This window comes from Solanum dulcamara, chromosome 9 (genome assembly GCF_947179165.1).
Source record: "Solanum dulcamara chromosome 9, daSolDulc1.2, whole genome shotgun sequence".
NCBI classification, from domain to species: domain Eukaryota; kingdom Viridiplantae; phylum Streptophyta; class Magnoliopsida; order Solanales; family Solanaceae; genus Solanum; species Solanum dulcamara.
This window is the reverse complement of record NC_077245.1, coordinates 263,978-282,410: the sequence shown is the minus strand read 5'-3', so window position 1 is coordinate 282,410 and position 18,433 is coordinate 263,978. Positions and strand designations below refer to the sequence as shown.

At 36.4% G+C, this 18,433-nt stretch overlaps 2 protein-coding genes across 2 annotated transcripts; one reads left to right on the top strand and one right to left on the bottom strand.

Annotated features, from left to right (window-relative positions):
- Positions 1-1,544: 1,544 nt before the first annotated feature.
- On the top strand, positions 1,545-3,972 carry LOC129904469 (AT-hook motif nuclear-localized protein 27-like). The gene is made up of 2 exons (XM_055980036.1): positions 1,545-2,719; positions 3,151-3,972. The coding sequence occupies exons 1-2, from the start codon at positions 2,126-2,128 to the stop codon at positions 3,331-3,333; spliced, it is 777 nt and encodes a 258-aa protein (XP_055836011.1). The 5' UTR covers positions 1,545-2,125; the 3' UTR covers positions 3,334-3,972.
- Positions 3,973-5,253: 1,281 nt separating this feature from the next.
- Positions 5,254-18,090, bottom strand: LOC129903397 (AT-rich interactive domain-containing protein 5-like). Its single transcript, XM_055978945.1, has 14 exons — positions 17,725-18,090; positions 16,437-17,323; positions 16,181-16,335; positions 16,056-16,095; positions 14,686-14,738; positions 10,880-10,925; positions 9,999-10,088; positions 8,611-8,733; positions 8,456-8,507; positions 8,150-8,222; positions 7,635-7,701; positions 7,502-7,552; positions 6,294-6,386; positions 5,254-5,655 (listed from the first exon to the last, which is right to left on the bottom strand). Exons 2-14 carry the CDS (start codon positions 17,313-17,315, stop codon positions 5,563-5,565), a joined length of 1,815 nt encoding a protein of 604 aa, XP_055834920.1. The 5' UTR covers positions 17,316-17,323; positions 17,725-18,090; the 3' UTR covers positions 5,254-5,562.
- Between the last annotated feature and the right edge of the window lie 343 nt (positions 18,091-18,433).

Here is an 18,433-nt window from a genome sequence, read left to right as displayed (position 1 = left end):
AAGTATATAATTAAGTAAACAAAAGTAGTTCATTTTAAATGAGATGGTCATATATTTTAACATATAGTATTATAGTATAGATAAAGATTCTAAGTTCAAGTTTTATCGTTGTTCAATATTAAAAAGAACTTTAATGTATTTGATCAATAAAAATAATTAATTAAATTATATACGAAGAATACAATTAAAAAAATAAAAATTTGTAATTATGATTTCCGGATGGAAAGAAAGTCATTGCCAAACCCATTCGCTCTTGGGTTGCTGTGTTTGTTTTATTGTTCCGATTTAGGTGAATCGTGTATTATGATGTGAAATTTTTAAAATAAAATTTACACATAAAAAAATAGTATTCAAGATTGACAGCTAAAAATGGGAATGAAGGGCATCCCATGTTTCATGTCAAATTATCTGCTGGGCCTGGGATATTATATATATTGCAGCATGCATGCATCATTCCCATTTATGTTAGCTATAAATAATAAATTAAAGGACCCCATCAAGTACTAGATTACTTTTTTCTCATATATATCTATCTATATCTGGTTTATACATTTGTTTCCTTTTTTCGTCGATGTAAGAGAAGCCCCTATCCATTCATTTCCTTGCACGTACATTTGTTTAACTTGTGCCAACTAGCAATAATTAACTATTCTCAAAGATTCAATTTTCAACACATTCTTTGTGTTTATTAAAATTTATATACAAATATGAAACCATTTAAATTATAAGCTACGCTATATACGTATTTTTAATCCTATTGAGTAAAAAACAAGTACCGATGTGCCGACAGACTCCACGTGGGTCTAAACAACTGACACGGTTCTCCTACTTTGACCGCACGTGGCTTCTGCTTCATATATACGTGTCTTGTGCAAATTATGACACCGCCGTCCTATATTTAGCATATTTCAAGGGCTGAGAGGAATTAAATAACACATAATAAAAGCCTAAATTGAAGAAAAACAAACATGAATTGTCATGTTTTGCTATATTACTCTACTAAAAAGAAATATATATTATCATGTTCTTGTTTATTTATTTGAGAATTAATTATCTTGAGATTAGTTATCATGGAATAAGATGAGATAACTTATCTTATCATATATATATATATGTGATAATTTATAATATAAATAGTGGGATAAATTATTTCAAACTTGCCAACCAAATAAGATATCGAAATTTTATTCTTAGACTATATTTTTTTTTTAGTTTTGATACATACTTCCTCCTTCATTTTATGTACTTCATATATATATAAGTAATGTTTTTCTAAAATATGATTTTTTTTATTTAGAACAGAGAAATATCGGTGTTACGAAAAGTGAAAGAGAAAACGATTAGGCTGAATGAGAGATTTAAAAAGATAAAAAGGAATTATTTGTAAATGTATTTTCTTTTGAGTAATTTGATAGTATAAAAATTATATTATAATAGCGTATATATTTAAAATTAAAAACTGATTGAATATATATATATATATAAAATGTCCTTCGTTAAACCAGCATTTATAGGTGGTAATAGAGAAGGGAAAATGCTTTTAGAGTGGTAAATAGAGTTGAAGGAAAAGGACAAGCGACTGATTTGACTGCGGCTGCAGATCCAATTCCAATATTACCCACTTGCCCTATTTGCCTCTCAACTCGTCCTTTGTTTCTTTCCAAAAAAGTACTTCTCCTTTTGCAACTAGCCCTTGTTTTTGTTTACTTCTTCTACATTTAGCATCTTTCATTTTTCCCCCTTTCCTTTCCTTTCCCAATTCTTAAAACGGCACTACTCCTAGTTTGTGCTCTCCTTTTTTCCTTGTAAATCCTGATTGGGTTTCTTACAGTAGAGCTTCGTTCTACAATTGTGGTGATCTAGCTAGCTATTTATGAACTTGTGCTGCTGATTGGATACCTAGCTATACTCATTGAAGGGTTGTTTTTCCGATCGATCGGTATATATATATAAGTTAGTTAGTTATTTACAGGTTTTTGAATCGGCCAACTCCACAAACTTACTGGATCCGATCCTTTGTAAGTTATGCATCGATATTCATGACACTATACCTCAATGTACAACTATTTTTATATATAATTTAATTAGTTACAAGTTAAGATCGAGGATCATAAATTAGTAGTAGATGGATTTTAATTATAGTTTGGGATTGAGCCGGGGTGAATCTGATAGTGATGCTGGTGCAAGTTCCGGTGGTGGAACTTCAAATCGCCGGCCTCGAGGGCGTCCACCTGGATCTAAAAATAAGCCCAAGCCTCCAATAATCGTGACGAGAGATACACCTAATGCACTCAGATCTCACGTGCTTGAGGTTTCAACGGATGTTGATATCATGGAAAGTGTCTCTAATTACGCCAGGCGGAGAGGTAGAGGTGTTTGCATTCTTAGTGGTAGCGGTACTGTTGCTAACGTCAACATTCGTCAGCCTGCTTCCCCTGCTGGAAGTGTAGTCACTCTTCATGGCCGTTTCGAGATACTTTCCCTCTCAGGTACCGTGCTTCCTCCGCCTGCACCGCCCGGCTCCAGCGGCATCTCTATATTTTTGTCTGGTGGACAAGGACAGGTTGTTGGAGGATCCGTCGTAGGTCCTTTGATCGCATCAGGTCCGGTGGTGTTAATGGCTGCCTCCTTTGCTAATGCTGTATTTGAACGCCTTCCCTTGGAGGAAGAGGACGGGGCTGCGCCGCCTCCTCCTCCTCCTGCTGTTGCTGCTACACAGGTATTACTGGATATGTAATTCCAACATTATATAATAGTAAATGATATTCTATATATATAGTTTCACTTATTTTTTTCATATAAACGATTTGATTGCTTCTTATCCCGGCCAGAACATAGATGATCCCATTTTTTTAATATAGGAATCACATGATTTTGATATAAATTTTATCTATATCCATAATCAACTGCTGAATAATCCCAGTTAACAAATTAATAATAAGTTCACAATGTGTGTGTGTGTGTGTTAAAGTATTTCATAGTTGTGAGTGTACAAAGTATCCTATGCACCTAATCTTGTGATGTTATATAATTAGAGTGGATCCAGCTTTATAAATTATTCGTGTGCTTAATATATAGTGGTGTCTCTTTTTCAATAAAATTCTCTTTGTGCCTTATTTTACCAAAGAGCGTTAGTATGAATTTCAATAGGTACAGCCTGCTGCTTCACAGTCATCAGGAGTAACCTGTGGTGGAGAAGCCGGTACTGGGCATCCTGCTGGAACTGGGGAAGGTGGTGGTGGAACTATGGCTTTTGGGAATGGTTACTCATTCTCAGCTGAGTTGCTTGGATGGGGTGGCAATGCTGCAAATGATCAAAGGCCCCCATTTTAGTATATATAAGCTAAGGATGATTGCGTTGCAAAATTAGAATGATCATGAGAGAACGTACCGGATAATTTTCGCCAGTGTTAATAATTACTACGATTTAGCTTTCATATGATTATATATCTCAAAATGGTTGGAGATCGATCGAGTGGATGGAATAGCTGGTGCAGGAAATAGGAAGTTGTTGAATTGCATAGCCAGTTGTGGTTAGCTAAGACTGGATTTTTCTATTCCACTAACAGTGAAGCATCAATAGCAAGAGGCAGTTATAATTACTATGGGGACAAGAGAAGGAATCTAACTTTCTATATATGAAACTTGATAGCATTGAGAGCATTATTCCAAAGGTGAGTAGCTATCTTGCATTTCATGTACATAGTGTTTGTACAAATACTATATATCACATGAAACAATGCTCATCTTGGTTGTCTAATCTTGTGCAATTTTCCATTGATTTTCACTTGGCCTATGAGAATTTGTTTTGTTGTAATCTTAGATTACTAGGTACTTACGTATGCAATGGTGCAAATAACTATTACAAGATAAATTAGAGCTTTTACAGTGATCAGTTTTCAGATATTGATCGATATCCGTCGTTTTGTCCTGAACTACTTTTATTGAAATATATATTGCTGATTTTTATCATATTGTTGAAGAAAATCCCCGTGATATGTGTTGTTTGTTGCCTCCTCCTTTTCCTTTAGTCACTAGAGTTTGGTAACTGCACCTTTACATTGATAATGGCAATAAACTTGGTTCAAGTGAGATATAGTAAACACCAAACAATAAGTAATTTTTGTTGAAGAATGGTGCATCTTTTTTTACCCTAGGAGCTCACCCACCCTTTTGCTTGAACCCGCAATCTATATATGCTTGTATGATAGTAGAGGTTATGTTGCTTAATTTTTTGTATGATTGATTAGATAGGTGCATTATGATAAGTGTTGTAATAGTTATCATATTGTAAGTGGGAAGCTAACGGCTGGCAAGCATAAAAAGTATATCTACTCTTGTGATATTAATTAATTAATTAATGAGAGTTGTCTAATATGTTGGAGAAAGTGAAAATCAAACTGAGGTCAATGTTGAGTTCACAAAGAAATTAAGTAAAGAAGAACCTAAGCATCGAGGATTCAATATTAACTGTGTGTATATATCATCTACTTAATTATGAAACAAGCACATAAAATTGCAATGTTAGCTACACAACTACTTAGTAAAGCAATTTTGGAGCTTCGTGTAGTGTAATAAACTTGCCACTAAATTATCACAGATCTAAACGTTCATTTTTGTATAATCAAGTTATATTTAAAGATATGCATATAATATGTTTGAAGTTTGCAAAAGTTGCATGGAATAATAATAACAATATCGTTAAATTAATATTCCAATATGTGAACCAAAAAGAAAAAGGAATTAATATTATATGAGTTGGGAGACAAGAAAGTATTATCTTCCATTTATAGGATTCCTTGTTTATATTCAATGTGTTGAACGGCGGACTTTTGAGTAGAGAATAACGAGGGCAAAAAAGAACCAAACGAAACAACATTTGCCTTGGAAAGTGACAAAAGGATATCTGCAATTTCCTTTCGGCCCCAACCCAACAGATGTACTGATAACTACATCTGCAATGGGAATTCAACATATACTCACAATTCTCCACTCCATTTTGTCTTTACTAATCTGACAGGACACGTGACAAACACTTCAGCACCTCCACAATCAGCCACTAACAGTTAACCCATTTGAGCCCCTCCACTTTAACTTTTTTCTTTTTCCTTTTAAAGGAGTGTCCCAATTTACCCTCCATGACTTGAATCCTCAATCAATACCCTCAACTTATTGATTGATGGAGAACTAGAGCAAGCCTAATGTAACAGTCATTAGGCTTAAGTGACCTCAGGTCAAGCTGGACATCAGATGTACAGTCAAATGCTAACTAAAAATAAATAAGTATCAATATAAATCTCAGAAAAAAAAAGGTTCTAGCTAAATTCCCTCAATTCCCAGAGTTAAAAAATGTGTCGCAAGAGGGGCTGTAGCCGGACATGCCTCCTTTTGCTGTCAAAGAACGTCAACAGCTAATTTGATCAAACTAATCATACACAGATTCACAATCTAAGGCCTAGCATTCACAATCTGACGATCAATGTTGGTCAACTAACAGCATCCACGCTATGTCAATCAAGTTCAGCCAAATGTTCAAAATTCCCTCGAGTCAAATATTTTTCACTATGCAAATGGTACACGAACAAAGAGCCGTCCATGGAGGCTAACCACAGCAGAAGTCTGCAGTGGATCAATTCTGGCAGGCAAGCTTACTACCTGAGAAAACCAACGCAAGTCATAAATGGACTCCTTGTTTCGTCAGAATTGAAAAATAACAAAGTATTTACATCTCGATGTATAGTTTGGATATCTCAAGATCAAGATTATATTAATTGGTCTGATCAACATATAGCAACTAAACAGCCAGAATATATCAGGAAAATGGAAATCAGAAGTGCTGTTTTCAGTTTAAGAAGATGCAGACAGTCTCACAACAAAATCCTCTATGATAAACCTCATTGACACTTGTTGGTCATACTTACTTTTAATAAAAGGGATTACTAAAATAAAAAAGGACTATTCTTGCTGCGAACATAACATTCACACCAGTAAGAAAGATGGGAAGCCAATTTTCAGTTTACAAATTGGAATCGCATTTAGCTTATCCGTGATCTCAGAAAAATAAATAGCTCTCCTGTTATGAAAAAAATTGAGACTCCATTCAAAGAAATAATAATGGAGGAGCTTGAACAAAGAATTTTTTTCCCTCTTCTCATGGCACAAACGCGCACTGGTTTCTCTTTTCCTAGATATCAGCAGTCTTCGACTTCCAGCAAAGGCAGATGATGCAAAATCATGATAGTTATAGAACGAGAATTCATACTTAAGTACATCAATAAAATAGCAAAAATTACCTTTTTGAAAGCGGTAATACCCCAAGGGTTGTCAAGTTGCTCCGGCTGACCAGTTATGACCAGACGGCCAGCAGGATCAGATTGAACTCGCACCTACCCAAGAAATAAGAAATGAAAACTTTTGGATCAATATAAACTAGAATTCACTGCAAGAATATGCTAATAAATAATAATGACTCAGATCAATCAATAGCCACTATATTTTTGTCCTCGGAAATGTAACATCGATGGTTAAACGAAAATGAACATCTTATACTTGTCAGAGCTTGAATAGTAAGGTGAAATTGGCGCCAAAAATTGCATTAGCCATATATCATATGCTATAAAACCACTGGTGCATAACATAAAATCTCTTTTAAAAATGTCACCAACTTCAATGAACCTTGAAAATATCTGTTTAATTTCTTTCACTGCTTAACAACTGCAAAACGTGAAAACGAGGGTTTTATCAACCGATGATATGCACATGTCTCTCCCGCTTCTTTACTTAATCCATCCCTTGAAGCAATCAGATAAAATGGAAACAGTTCTATGCCCATAAATAGCAACAAAAACAGCTCTATTCACATGTACGAAAAAACAATGCTCAAAAAGGAAGAAAAAGACACAGATGGGATATATTGTGTGAAGGGCTTGAGTATGATGTGCGGAGGATGTGAAAAGATATGGTTCACAAATAAGGCCTCATTTTGTGTATAGCTATAGTGTAGAGTCGAAGAGCATAGGCTACCGTCTTGTTCAGAACCTCATTCCTTTCCAAAATAAATAATTCTCCTCCCCTGAGTTTTATCATTTTAAGGAGGTCGCTCATTTTAAGGAGGTCGCTTTGCCCTTTTACCTAGACAAACGTCATGACCCATCACTGCCGCATGGAAATCTTCGTGGAAGTCTAAGTCCGTGACACGAAGCTTGCGGTGAAGGTCTAGCACCCATATGAAACAGACACACAAGTCTTGCATGCATTCCTTACAAAGCAGGGATTCCTTTAAAGTGGTTCCAAATGATATGTGGTTTACATCATACAGATGGTATTTAGTCTAATTCTGAGATCCATATGTTTTAGAAAACAATCATAAAGATAACATATGTACACTTCCATTTTAACCTGATCAAAAAGGGGGGAAAGAAAAGGGCTGACATTTGTATACAATAAAACATGATAACAGAGTGAAGACTTGAAGATAACATGTGGCGCAAGAGGCACATACCTCCTCTCTCAAAAGCCCAGGCACCAGAGCATAGATCTCAAAACAATCTTTCTGTTTGTGAAGAAACATTACGAGTCAATGGAAGAGCAAGTAAACATAAAGTAGAAATACTTGGAATCAGAGAGGAACTTACTGTTTCTCGCACGTTGATTTTTACCCAATCAGCTGGAGGTCCCAAATCAACAACTGTTGTAACCAACCTGGCAAATGAAATTAATTTAGTTTCACATCTGAACAAGAAGAAAGTAGAAAAGAATGGCAGAGCAATACTGCACAATCATACAGCAACATCCAATTACAACACAGGTTCCAAAGGGAACAGTAAAGGCTTATATATCTCAAACTACTATGATGATTAGATTTTCCAGAAAAGAAACTGTGGGATCAACACATCAGGTGCAATGATATGACTACTCAGCAAATCAACATGTCTGGATGCTGCAAGGACAAAGTTGAAAATTGAAATCTTTTACAACCGAAAAAATCATAAAAGAACATGCATGGAGACGAAACCAACATTTGCAAATTGTGGAGTTTGAGTAGCTATATTGAACTAAGATTTTTAAACCAAGCGCTTTCCGACAAGATGAACTAATTTTAACAAAGAAAAATGTTACATGAGAGAATCAACACAAAGAACGACTTAACTGCTTAGATGTTTCTGTTCGTGCCACTTTCGAAGGGTGTTCCACTTCATTTGGTCTCTTGTGTTTTATAGAACCTGAATGCAAGTACAAGATCAGAATTATGTGATTTCTTAAGAAAACAGCTATCATTAGTCCTGTCGCAATCCCTGTATCATACTATTATGTCATTGATAGGCACTAGGCCCACTACCAACCAGCAATTTGCTGAATATGATACTTCAAATTGAGATATCATAACCAGAAACGAATTATATCTAAAGAAATATAAAGGGTTAAGGTTGGTAAAAAAAGGCCAGAATAACATTACCAATGCTTTTGAAATTCTTCTCACGCTTTGGCGTATTGTTGGCATTCTTGTCCTATCAAGGGATTCATAACAAAAATAGTAATACATGTCAAGAGACGTGGTCAAAGGTAAACATGACCAATAAATGTTTCTAGAGTTCTATAATTTCAGCAGACCTTTACAATTGGCTCCCCAACCTCGCCAGAACCAAGAAGACGTTGCTCATGCCATCCTTGCATAGCACGAGCAGCAGCATCTCTTCTCGCCCTGCCTGATCCGGGAGTTTGATTACCATTTCCCTGCAGAATTATTTCAAGATGGTTCATTTTATACGTCTATATATGCCTAAGAGGATCTACTGGTTGATTAATATGAAGGAAAGATAACTACATGAACCTATCTATATCAAAGCAGACACAAATCTATTTATAAGACTCATCGAAGCGCTTTTGGGGGGTAGGGGAGAAGCAGACTTATTAAAGGCTGTAAAGAACGCAAGAAATCAAACTTCAAAAGCTTCTTCAGTTGCAAATACGTGTAATAATTTGGTAGAGAATAAATTAATTAGATAGTTATACCAAGAATAAGACCTATAAGAAAACTATGGGTGGGGATAATGAATAGCTTAGACGAGATGCTCTTCTAGGAAATTGGAAACAATTAATATTTAAATTAGGATAATAAAAGGAAAAAGATTTGTTTTCATAGAGGTCCCGCAATCTTTCTTGTTTGACATTAAGCTGTGGGGCATGATGTTGCCGGGGAAAAGGAATTTATATCTTAATAGTTTATAAATTGTAACTAATACATTCCAAAATATTGCATTTCTATTTGGCTCATTCAAAACAAGATTTAATATAATAAAATAAAGAATACATCTCAGTATGGTATGTCTATCTGACGCCTAGACATTAATGTCACTCCAAAGAATGTGCTTTCTACTTCCCTTGTTGAACACGAGCCAACACGTATTCACTTTGATACTGCAATCTATTATTCTCAGCTATCAATTAAAAAAATCAAGTAGAAAGAGAAAAAGAGAGAGGCTCCATTAGCAATCTGTAGTAAATGTTACATGTGTGAATCTTCAAGGGAAGAAGTCCCAATATACCCTACTTAAAATTTCTGCATCCCCTATGACTTGGTGCATATTTACTTGCCCTTTTGGAGTAAAATGGGTAGTGCCAAGCAGCTTAAAAGAGGTCATTAACAGTTTGCAAGGACAGAGAATTAAAAGCAGCTCAAGGCCCTACGGAGGACAATGTGAGAAAAGCAAATTCTGGATGTATTCAAGGAAACACAACATTTCTTGTATAAAGTTCAAAAGGCGTAGAATTTTTGGCTTTGTAGTGTAATTTGAAAAATGTAAAATTTAATACACGGTTGAACCGTATGTCCTTTCAATAGATAGAATCTGTAGTCATTCAATCTTTGTACAGATTAGCGCTTAAGTGGTGATGTTTTTTTTTGCAATAGAGTCAATTGCCAATTGACTTGACTAGGAATTCAATTAGAGGATACACAGTCAGTACAAATGAGGAGCTGAATGTAAACACAGGCTTACCTCATTGTCAACACCTGCTTCAGGAAGAGCAGCAATAGGAAGTTGAAGCTTGCCGCTTTGCGTCTTATGCCTTTCATATTCTAAAAGTGCCTAGAATGCAGAAAGCATTATTTAATAAAAGAAGGTATAGAAAGTGGAAGTAAGAAATGAATAGGTTTTCCAGATAATAAAATTATAAGAAGAAAAACAATCAAATATGCAAAGACAAGCAAAGGTGTAGTTAAATCAGACTTAAAAATCTGATTTTGGTTCAAAATGGCAAGGCAGAGTAGAATGGTGATATCTAGCTAGTGATTAAATTCCAAGGAAGCCAAAGAGTATTCAGCTGCCTTATCACAACTAGTCTCCTAATGCCACACCAAAAATGTATGAATATCAGAATGTATAATTAAGAAGTGAAAGAACCACAAAAATAGAAATAGGAATAATACCACATTATATTTTCGCTCTCTTACTTTGAGTACGCATGCATCTTATCATTAGTTTTAAGTTGTATAATAGACTAAAGATAAGTGAGTCCAAAAGGGGATGAAAAGGTTATTAACAGGTTAGAAATTATATAAGAATGAAATTGGATTCTGGGTAACTCTTGATGCAGTACAATATTAAAAATGTTTTGAGTCAATAGTAAAGGTTTCCATTTAAAGAAGGCCCGAGAAGCAAAACAATATTGTGGAGGGAGGGAGCGACATTTATAAACCATCAACAGGAAAAAAAATACCATTACTGCCACTCTGTAATTTTACCAAGCTCAGGTTTCACAAACATTCCACATTGGAAAGATTATTTAAGGTGAAAAAAATCATTTTACAAGCTACACTTAATGGACAACAATGGAATAAATATACTAATGGCTACCAAAGGGGTCTTGGGTTTATTACCTTCTCATAAAAAATGCGGAATGTCCAGGACACAGTTGTGCAAGTCCTGAAAGAGAAGGTGATTAACCAAAAAGGGAAAAAATCAAAGTTAAAGATACTACAATAAGAACTGACAGAAGTTTCTGTTTTGTTCTCTCTTTAAGTTGACTGTTGGTCAAGTAACTTCTTATCTTGTTTGAATATCGAAACAGATTCTGGTCATTGCCACCTCTCATTTTATCCTTATTAGCTCTCACCTGTCTTTTTGGAGACATCAGATGTCTATGGTCATTTACAAGGTCTAACTACATGGCGCTTTTACACAATAACATCCCAACATCTCCAATTGTTGAGAACCAATACATGCTTACCAAATATTAGGCTTCAACGCTGATATCGATCAGATAACACTGAACAGGCACATATATAGAGCTGCTATTCTCTTGATTAGACCACATCTTTTGCTGTCTAATTAGAACACGTTGTTCTGTATTTTATCAAAAAGAGAACAATTCATTGTATTGTGTTTCTTTACTTTTCCCTTTTGATATATTATATATGTGTGTGGTATCCTCATGTATCACATGTTTCAAAAGTAATATTCATTTTATAGAGAAGGAACACTATGCCTTTCTCCTGCCCAGCTTCCGTCCTAAAGCGAAGGATAAACTGAGAAGAGATTTTTTTGGCATGGGAACAAAAAATTGAAGTTTGTCTTATTAACAGGAAAAGTGCCATATCAATAAGATAAGAAGTTACTTGATTGACAGTCAACTTAGTGTTGTTTTTATTAATCAAGGAATGAATAATTTCATTAATAATAGGGGAAAAACTCATTTACACAAGTAGTATACCAAAAAAGAGAACCTACACAATTAAATGGTTCTCTACAATGGACACCCATTCATCCGACCAAATAGGAATCTCATGGCACCAAAAATAAATAAGAGATAGAGACTATTCTTCAAATATACAAAATCATGTTCAATTCCCTCAAAAAGTCACTTATTTCTCTCTCCACACTACCTAGATAAGAGTTAATGGAGCGATCTCTCATGCTCTGCACCTTCTCTTCTGCCTTCTAAAACGCCAACGTGATAAAGCATCATGTATTGTCCCTGACATAGTCCACCGTAGTCCAAACAATCTCAGAATCACCCACCATAGCCTTGAAGCAACCTGACAATGTAGTAGAAGGATCCACATCCTCTCCCGAGTTTTTGCACATAAAGCACCAACTAACATATGTGATCCTCCTTTTCCTCATATTCCCGGCTATCAAAATCATTCCTTTGGTTGCCAACCATACCTTTTTTAGTGCTTGCATCGTGTGGGATAATCGTCTCATCTCTAGTGAGCATCTAGGCATAAAGAAACTTTACTGTACAGCATCTCAAGCAATTCTCACAATTTCTCCATCTCTCAATCTTGAAGATTTCTCCTCAACGGAAGATCCCAAAGAACATTTCCTTCCAGTATCTTCTGAAATTGTTACCACTAAATTCCTTACACCCCTTCAAGATATTTCAACAAGCCCGAACCCAAAGGAGTAGTAACGTTTCTAACTCTCAACCACCCTTCCATAATTCCATATTTTTCCACTATCACCTCTCTTCATAGTGCATGCTAGCGTTGGGCATAAATATCAAATAAACGGACTGAATTATTAGGTTCTTTGGTCTTGGTTTTGCTAGGGTTTTCCGGTGATCGGGTAACTGTTCCACCATCATGTCACTCTATCTCCAAAATCTGTTGTTTTCAACTACATGTTCTAGAATCTGAAAGGGGGGTTTCATGTGTCTGCTTCTACTTTCATATAACATAATTGGAGAATGATCCAAAATTAGTCTAGGCAAAGGAACTTGCATCACATTTTGACCTATCTCCTCATGAATTGGATACTAAGAATCTATCAAATCTAGAGAGTGATGTTGAATCCCCCACTTTAAACCATATAAATAAAGCTCCTGTCAAAGGAAGATCAATAAGAAAATAATTGAAAGAATTCATCCATAGCCCTAGTCACCGATCTACCTCCAATCTTTCCTCCTGGAACTTAATAGTATTAAAATCCCCCCAAGAAACCATGGAATCTCCCATTCCACAAAAGAAATAGCCATCTCCTCCCAAAAACCCATTTTTGTTCCTTCCCCCATCAGACCATATGCTTCTCCAAATCCCACACCTTTCAGGTTTCTATATCCCTAATACGAGCTGCTATCATACCCTTTCCTTGTTTCCATGACCTCCAATTTTCTCTGATCCCATAGTAATAAAATACCCCTGCACTCTCTCTTGTCGGGATAAAATTAAGTTTCACCCATCTCCCACCCCTAACACTCCTTTCTCTAGCATTGGTCAGTGCTTCCATCTTAGTCTCTTGAAAACATACCAAGTCTGCTCCCCATTTCTTAATCTCCACCTTGATGATGGCCCTTTTGTTTGGGTCATTCATACCCCTCATGTTCCATGTAATGATCTTAATATTCATCGACAACAAATTTACCCTTTCCCGCTCCCTCTAATCACCCACCCCTCCTTGAGATATCATCCCTCGTTCTTCTCCCACCCTCCAATCACCTAACCCAACACCCCTAAATTCTTTTCCAATTTCATTCATTAATTCCATGACTTTATCCTCCATCCCTTCAAGAGATACTCCAAAAAACTCCCAAACATGAGAAATTTATCCCCCATCCATTTAGACATCTCAATCCCTCCTTACATGATTACAAGTGGTTGAGCTATATCCTCCCTATCCCCACTCAACTACATCACTCCTCACATTAGCACCCGCCACATCTACCCCAAGCCCCCCACAAAACTCAACTCACTCAGTTATTGATTCAACTTTGAAATGCTGTTATTTTTTGATGTTCCAGTCTGTCTCCTTCGTCATGAGGCCTGGATTAGTTCGGAGCAGTCTTACTCCCTCCTTCTGACAATTAGAATCATTCCCCGCCCTTACATTCATATTTGGCCCTTTTTTTGAGCCTTCCCAGTAGCATCACTGATTATACCAGCCTGAACTCGGCAAACATGCCGCTGGGAGGGAACCCATGGTTATCTGGCCCTCACATAGGTTTGCGACCCCATAGAGACAGTTTCCCGCTGCTTTTCCACCCCTTTTAGAGCATTCAAAGCTTCCTTTGAAGCTTCATGGCATTTTCCGGTGGTTCCATGACTGACAGAGCTCTTACCAAGCTTTTATACCAATTATAAACATCGCTACTTATCAAAAAAAAAGTTGAATAATTTAAAAGATGACTCTAGTTCTATTTATAAGAAAAAGAATCTAACCATTCTGATTTTATATAATTTGTTGCTCCTAATACTTGTATATAAAGTTAAAAGGGAAGAAATAGAATAAAATAAGTCCGAAATAACAAAAAAACCACCTAAAGTAAGTCCTAACGAATAACCCAGGCCCCTCAATAGATTGCTAGAGGACTTCAGCTACACTGACACTACAAAAGCAGCATCAACAATGACTATACACAATTCTGAGTGAACTGCACCACCCTGCTCTCCAAAACAAACAAACAAAAGGGCCCTTTTGGTCCCAATTCTTGGCCCTGTTGCTTTCCAGAATTATACCTCATAAATAATCTTCAGCCGATTATCTTAAATATTGGATGCACAATACTTATCTCACTTGCAAATAAAAATAAAATGCCTGCGATCATCAATGCCTTACTCAATTACATACATGGGAGAACTTGACATTTGAAAAGGTATAGCTACATTTTTCATTGTATCGGTGGAAGATTCATGCTTTAAGTTCAATGCTCATAAAGAAATAGGATTCATTAGATTTAGATGCTTACTTGGGGGGATTAAATGATTCGCCAACTTGCCTCCATAACTTGGATCCAGTAACCTAAATAATTAAATCAATTTAATACTAGACCGTGACAAATAGCATGACAATGGGTCAATAACATGATATTCATCTCTCAGCAGTACAAGCTATGCACACAAATCATTAACCTAGCAGCAGAAGAAAAAAACACAGCCGCAACCTTTTCACTGAAACAAACTTAAGTTGAACAGTATATTCTTTAAGATTGTGTGAATCGACTCGTGTTTTTGAAATTGAAAAAAGAAAATAAAAAAAATGAGGAGATTCACACAATCTTTTATTGACTAAAGGGGACATTTTTGTTCATTTATGGCACCATATTTACATGGTATCAGAGACAGGCCCATCCCAATTTGTTGTTCACCGATGTTGGGCCTCCATTCAATGGCGGAGCCAGGATTTTCGTCAAGGGTGTTCATACTTTAGGACAAGTAAACAAAAAAAAGGTTGTGTTCTCTTTTTTAAGTTAAAAAATGGAACTAAAAAAAATTAAACAAGACACCTAAGTTTAGGCTCGAACCCAAGCCATTAAGGCAACTTTGAACAACTTTGAACAACCTTGTCATTGAGCTATCTTTCTTTACTATTTCAAGAGTGTTCAATAATTAGTATATATTCAAAAATATCGATATTTAACATATATAAAAAAGGCAGCCCGGTGCACTAAAACTCCCGCTATTCGCGGGGTCCGGGGAAGGGCCTGATCACAAGGGTCTATTGTACGCAGCCTTACCTTGCATTTCTGCCTGCCACAAGGGTCTATTATACTCGCAAAAAATTTTCGATGGAGGTTGTTCATCTGACCACTCTTGCTAAGGTGTAGCTCCGCCCCTGCCTCAATTTATAAGTGTTCACGCTCCAATTGAGGTCTGAGCAAGCGTGAGAGTGTTAAGAAGTCCTACATCGGTACAATGATGGGAAATTTCTAAATGCCTCATAGCTTCCTATCCATAGATTTGGCACACTTCAATCCACAACTTGGATAGGGCCTGGCTCTGATACCATGTAAATATGGTGTCATATATTGGGACTCTTTAAAAATGTCAGAGGGTGCGTCTCGGATTCTCCAAAAGTAGTGTATTTTTGGAGAATCCGACACGGGTGCGGCATCGAAAGTGAAAAGTCTACGCAACTTAGACGACACCTGGGCCTAACTCAACCCCAAAAACTAGCTGATGAGGAGAGGTTTGCCTACCCAAGTCCATATCACTCTACCGATGTGGGACTTCTTAACAGAAGTGAAAAAACGCTTATATTGTCAAATAAGGGACTCTATAAACTCGTATAACACAAATAAAATATTGTCACATACAAGTTAAGAAGACAAAGACCTACCCGATCATAGCCACCCAATCTGATCACAGATCTCCACAACCTAACAACCAATTCATGATAAGAATCTTATATGTACCTGAAGCAAAATGAAAGATCTACGCAATCGGAAAACATCAGACACTTACTTCAGGCAATTAAGTGGATGCCCATAAAACCTAGGTGGTTTAAAATCCATCGCTCTCTCCCTGTAAAAACTTTCAAGTTCTCTCATAAATACGGCTTGATCCTCTGGTGATCCATCATCATTCCAATCATCATCGTCAACGTCATCATCAGCCATCTACAATTTGAGCAGATAATTGATCAATGTAGTATCACGAAATTAATAGCCATAAAATCTACACATCAAACCCTTCCACGGGAAGTATCAGCACAAGTTACCTTTGATTCATCAAAGATCTTATTTGATGCTTCCCTAGTATGCTGACCAGTTTTTGCAGAGTAACATTTCACCGACAAATTTGGAGTGGCTGGCTCGGGCATGTTTGCAATAGCAGTATTCTTAACATCGTCTTTTGACTCTGACAACTCATTCGATCTATCATCACGATCAGCGACAACACATGCAGTATCAGTTTTATGTTCCACTTTCTTCTGTTCATCAACCATCATATCATTCCCATTCTGATGAACATCTTTGATCGAGTTCTCAGCCTGATGAACTTCCTTCACCTCTTTTCCGCTCTCACCTACTTCATTAGCAGGTAGCTCCTCATGTACCTGCATGTTTACACCTTCGGTATCATGGTGTGCAACATTTTCAATAGGTTCTTCCTTCTTGGAAGCCACATCTGCATCAAGATCCCCTTCTTTTTTCTCAATTATGGTTTGTCCTTCTGTTCCACCAGTAGCATTGTTTTGGTCATCGCCTACCGTATTGCCTTGAGTCTTTGGCTGGCCTATAGTGTCACTTTGGTTCGCTGTCTCACTTGCAGCATTCCCCTGGTCCTCTACCGCAGCCTTTGAATCAGTCTGGTCCATTGTATCATCATTAACAATGCCTTCACCTTCCACCACATTACTTTTCTGGTCTCCGTTCCCATTTTCAGCAGGAATTGGGCTCTTAACCTCAGTCTCAGAGTGGTTATTTTGGAGTTGTGTCTCTGTTTTAGCAGTGTCTTGGCACTCCACCAGTGACTCGGTGGACTGTTGGCCAGCCCCTTCAGGTTTCAAACTGGAATCAAGCGAGTCTACCAGAGTCTTGTCGACATCATGGACCTTGCTTTCGGCATCCTCCATCTCGACGTCACTCTTATCCATTCTGATAACTAATTGGCATGCAAAACAGATGATCGATCATATGTAATAAAATTCAAATTCTAGCATACAGCTCAAAAGACGAGGTTAAATTAATTTTCCGCAAATGGAAACTCAAACAAATAAATCAAAGGAAAACTCAAAAGAAGGGCATTGGGTTGGGCAAGAGAACCCTAGTTTCGTCGTTAAAAAAGTAACGCAACAATTTAAAAAGCAAGAAAAAGGAATTTTGTTGGCTTTCTTCGGGCATAGTTGTAACCAGCAGGAGAAGAGAAGAAACAAGTGGCCCCGATCAACATAAAAAAAAAAAAAAAAAAAAAGGTTAAACCTTGTAGCAGTAAATTAAACATAAAAGCAATGTAGATATAAAAGAATGCAGGTGAGAGAGAGAGAGAGAGAGAGAGAGAGATACCTGGATGAAGGTCAGAGCTTCACTGAATCGGCGTGTAGGGTTTGGTTACAGTCGGACTCGGAGATTAAGGAGAAGGTATATTAGTGTGTATTATGTATGGCGAATAAATCGGAAGGAATGACCAAAAAAAGAAAAAGAGTTAATAATAATAAAATTATTAAGGGGAGGGGAGAGTAATTGAATTAAACAAGGAAAGTTGAACAATTCGATTTGATTTTTATTTTTATTTTTATTTTTTGAATTTGTATCAGCTTATCTATTGCTACTGCATGCTTATCTCCTCTCAACTCTATAACGTCACGCCGCCGGACTCTCTCTGTGAGGGTGAGGGAGAGCGCCCCCACGGTTACCTGCGATTTAGTAGATTGCCTCCAACTGTTAAACACCTGGACAATCCTACTATTATTATTCTTTTCACTTTTTTTTTTTGTAATAATTATTTGAAATTCCTATCTATATCAAATATATACACTCATTTTATTTTTAATGATACATTATATTAAAACGTGACATATAATGATAATTTGGTACGTTAATAGGAATTAAAGAAGATTTTTTGACTCTTATGATTTTTAATTAAAGATACGTAGAATATATCAAAATATTTTTTAATTTTGTAATATTTAAATATATCACGTGGAAAATTAAAATTAAATAATTATAAAAAGAACACATTTTATTAAACAGGTTAATAGTTGTGATCATGAGC

Excerpts from the sequence above, each read along its gene's own strand:
- LOC129903397 (XM_055978945.1), bottom strand. The coding sequence starts at position 17,315 with ATGGATAAGAGTGACGTCGAGATGGAGGATGCCGAAAGCAAGGTCCAT. Across the intron at positions 16,096-16,180 it reads CATCCACTTAATTGCCTGAA|GTTGTGGAGATCTGTGATCA; the intron begins GTAAGTGTCTGA and ends ATTGGTTGTTAG. Across the intron at positions 7,553-7,634 it reads AAATCAACGTGCGAGAAACA|AAAGATTGTTTTGAGATCTA; the intron begins GTAAGTTCCTCT and ends CTTCACAAACAG.
- LOC129904469 (XM_055980036.1), top strand. The coding sequence starts at position 2,126 with ATGGATTTTAATTATAGTTTGGGATTGAGCCGGGGTGAATCTGATAGT. Across the intron at positions 2,720-3,150 it reads CTGCTGTTGCTGCTACACAG|GTACAGCCTGCTGCTTCACA; the intron begins GTATTACTGGAT and ends GAATTTCAATAG.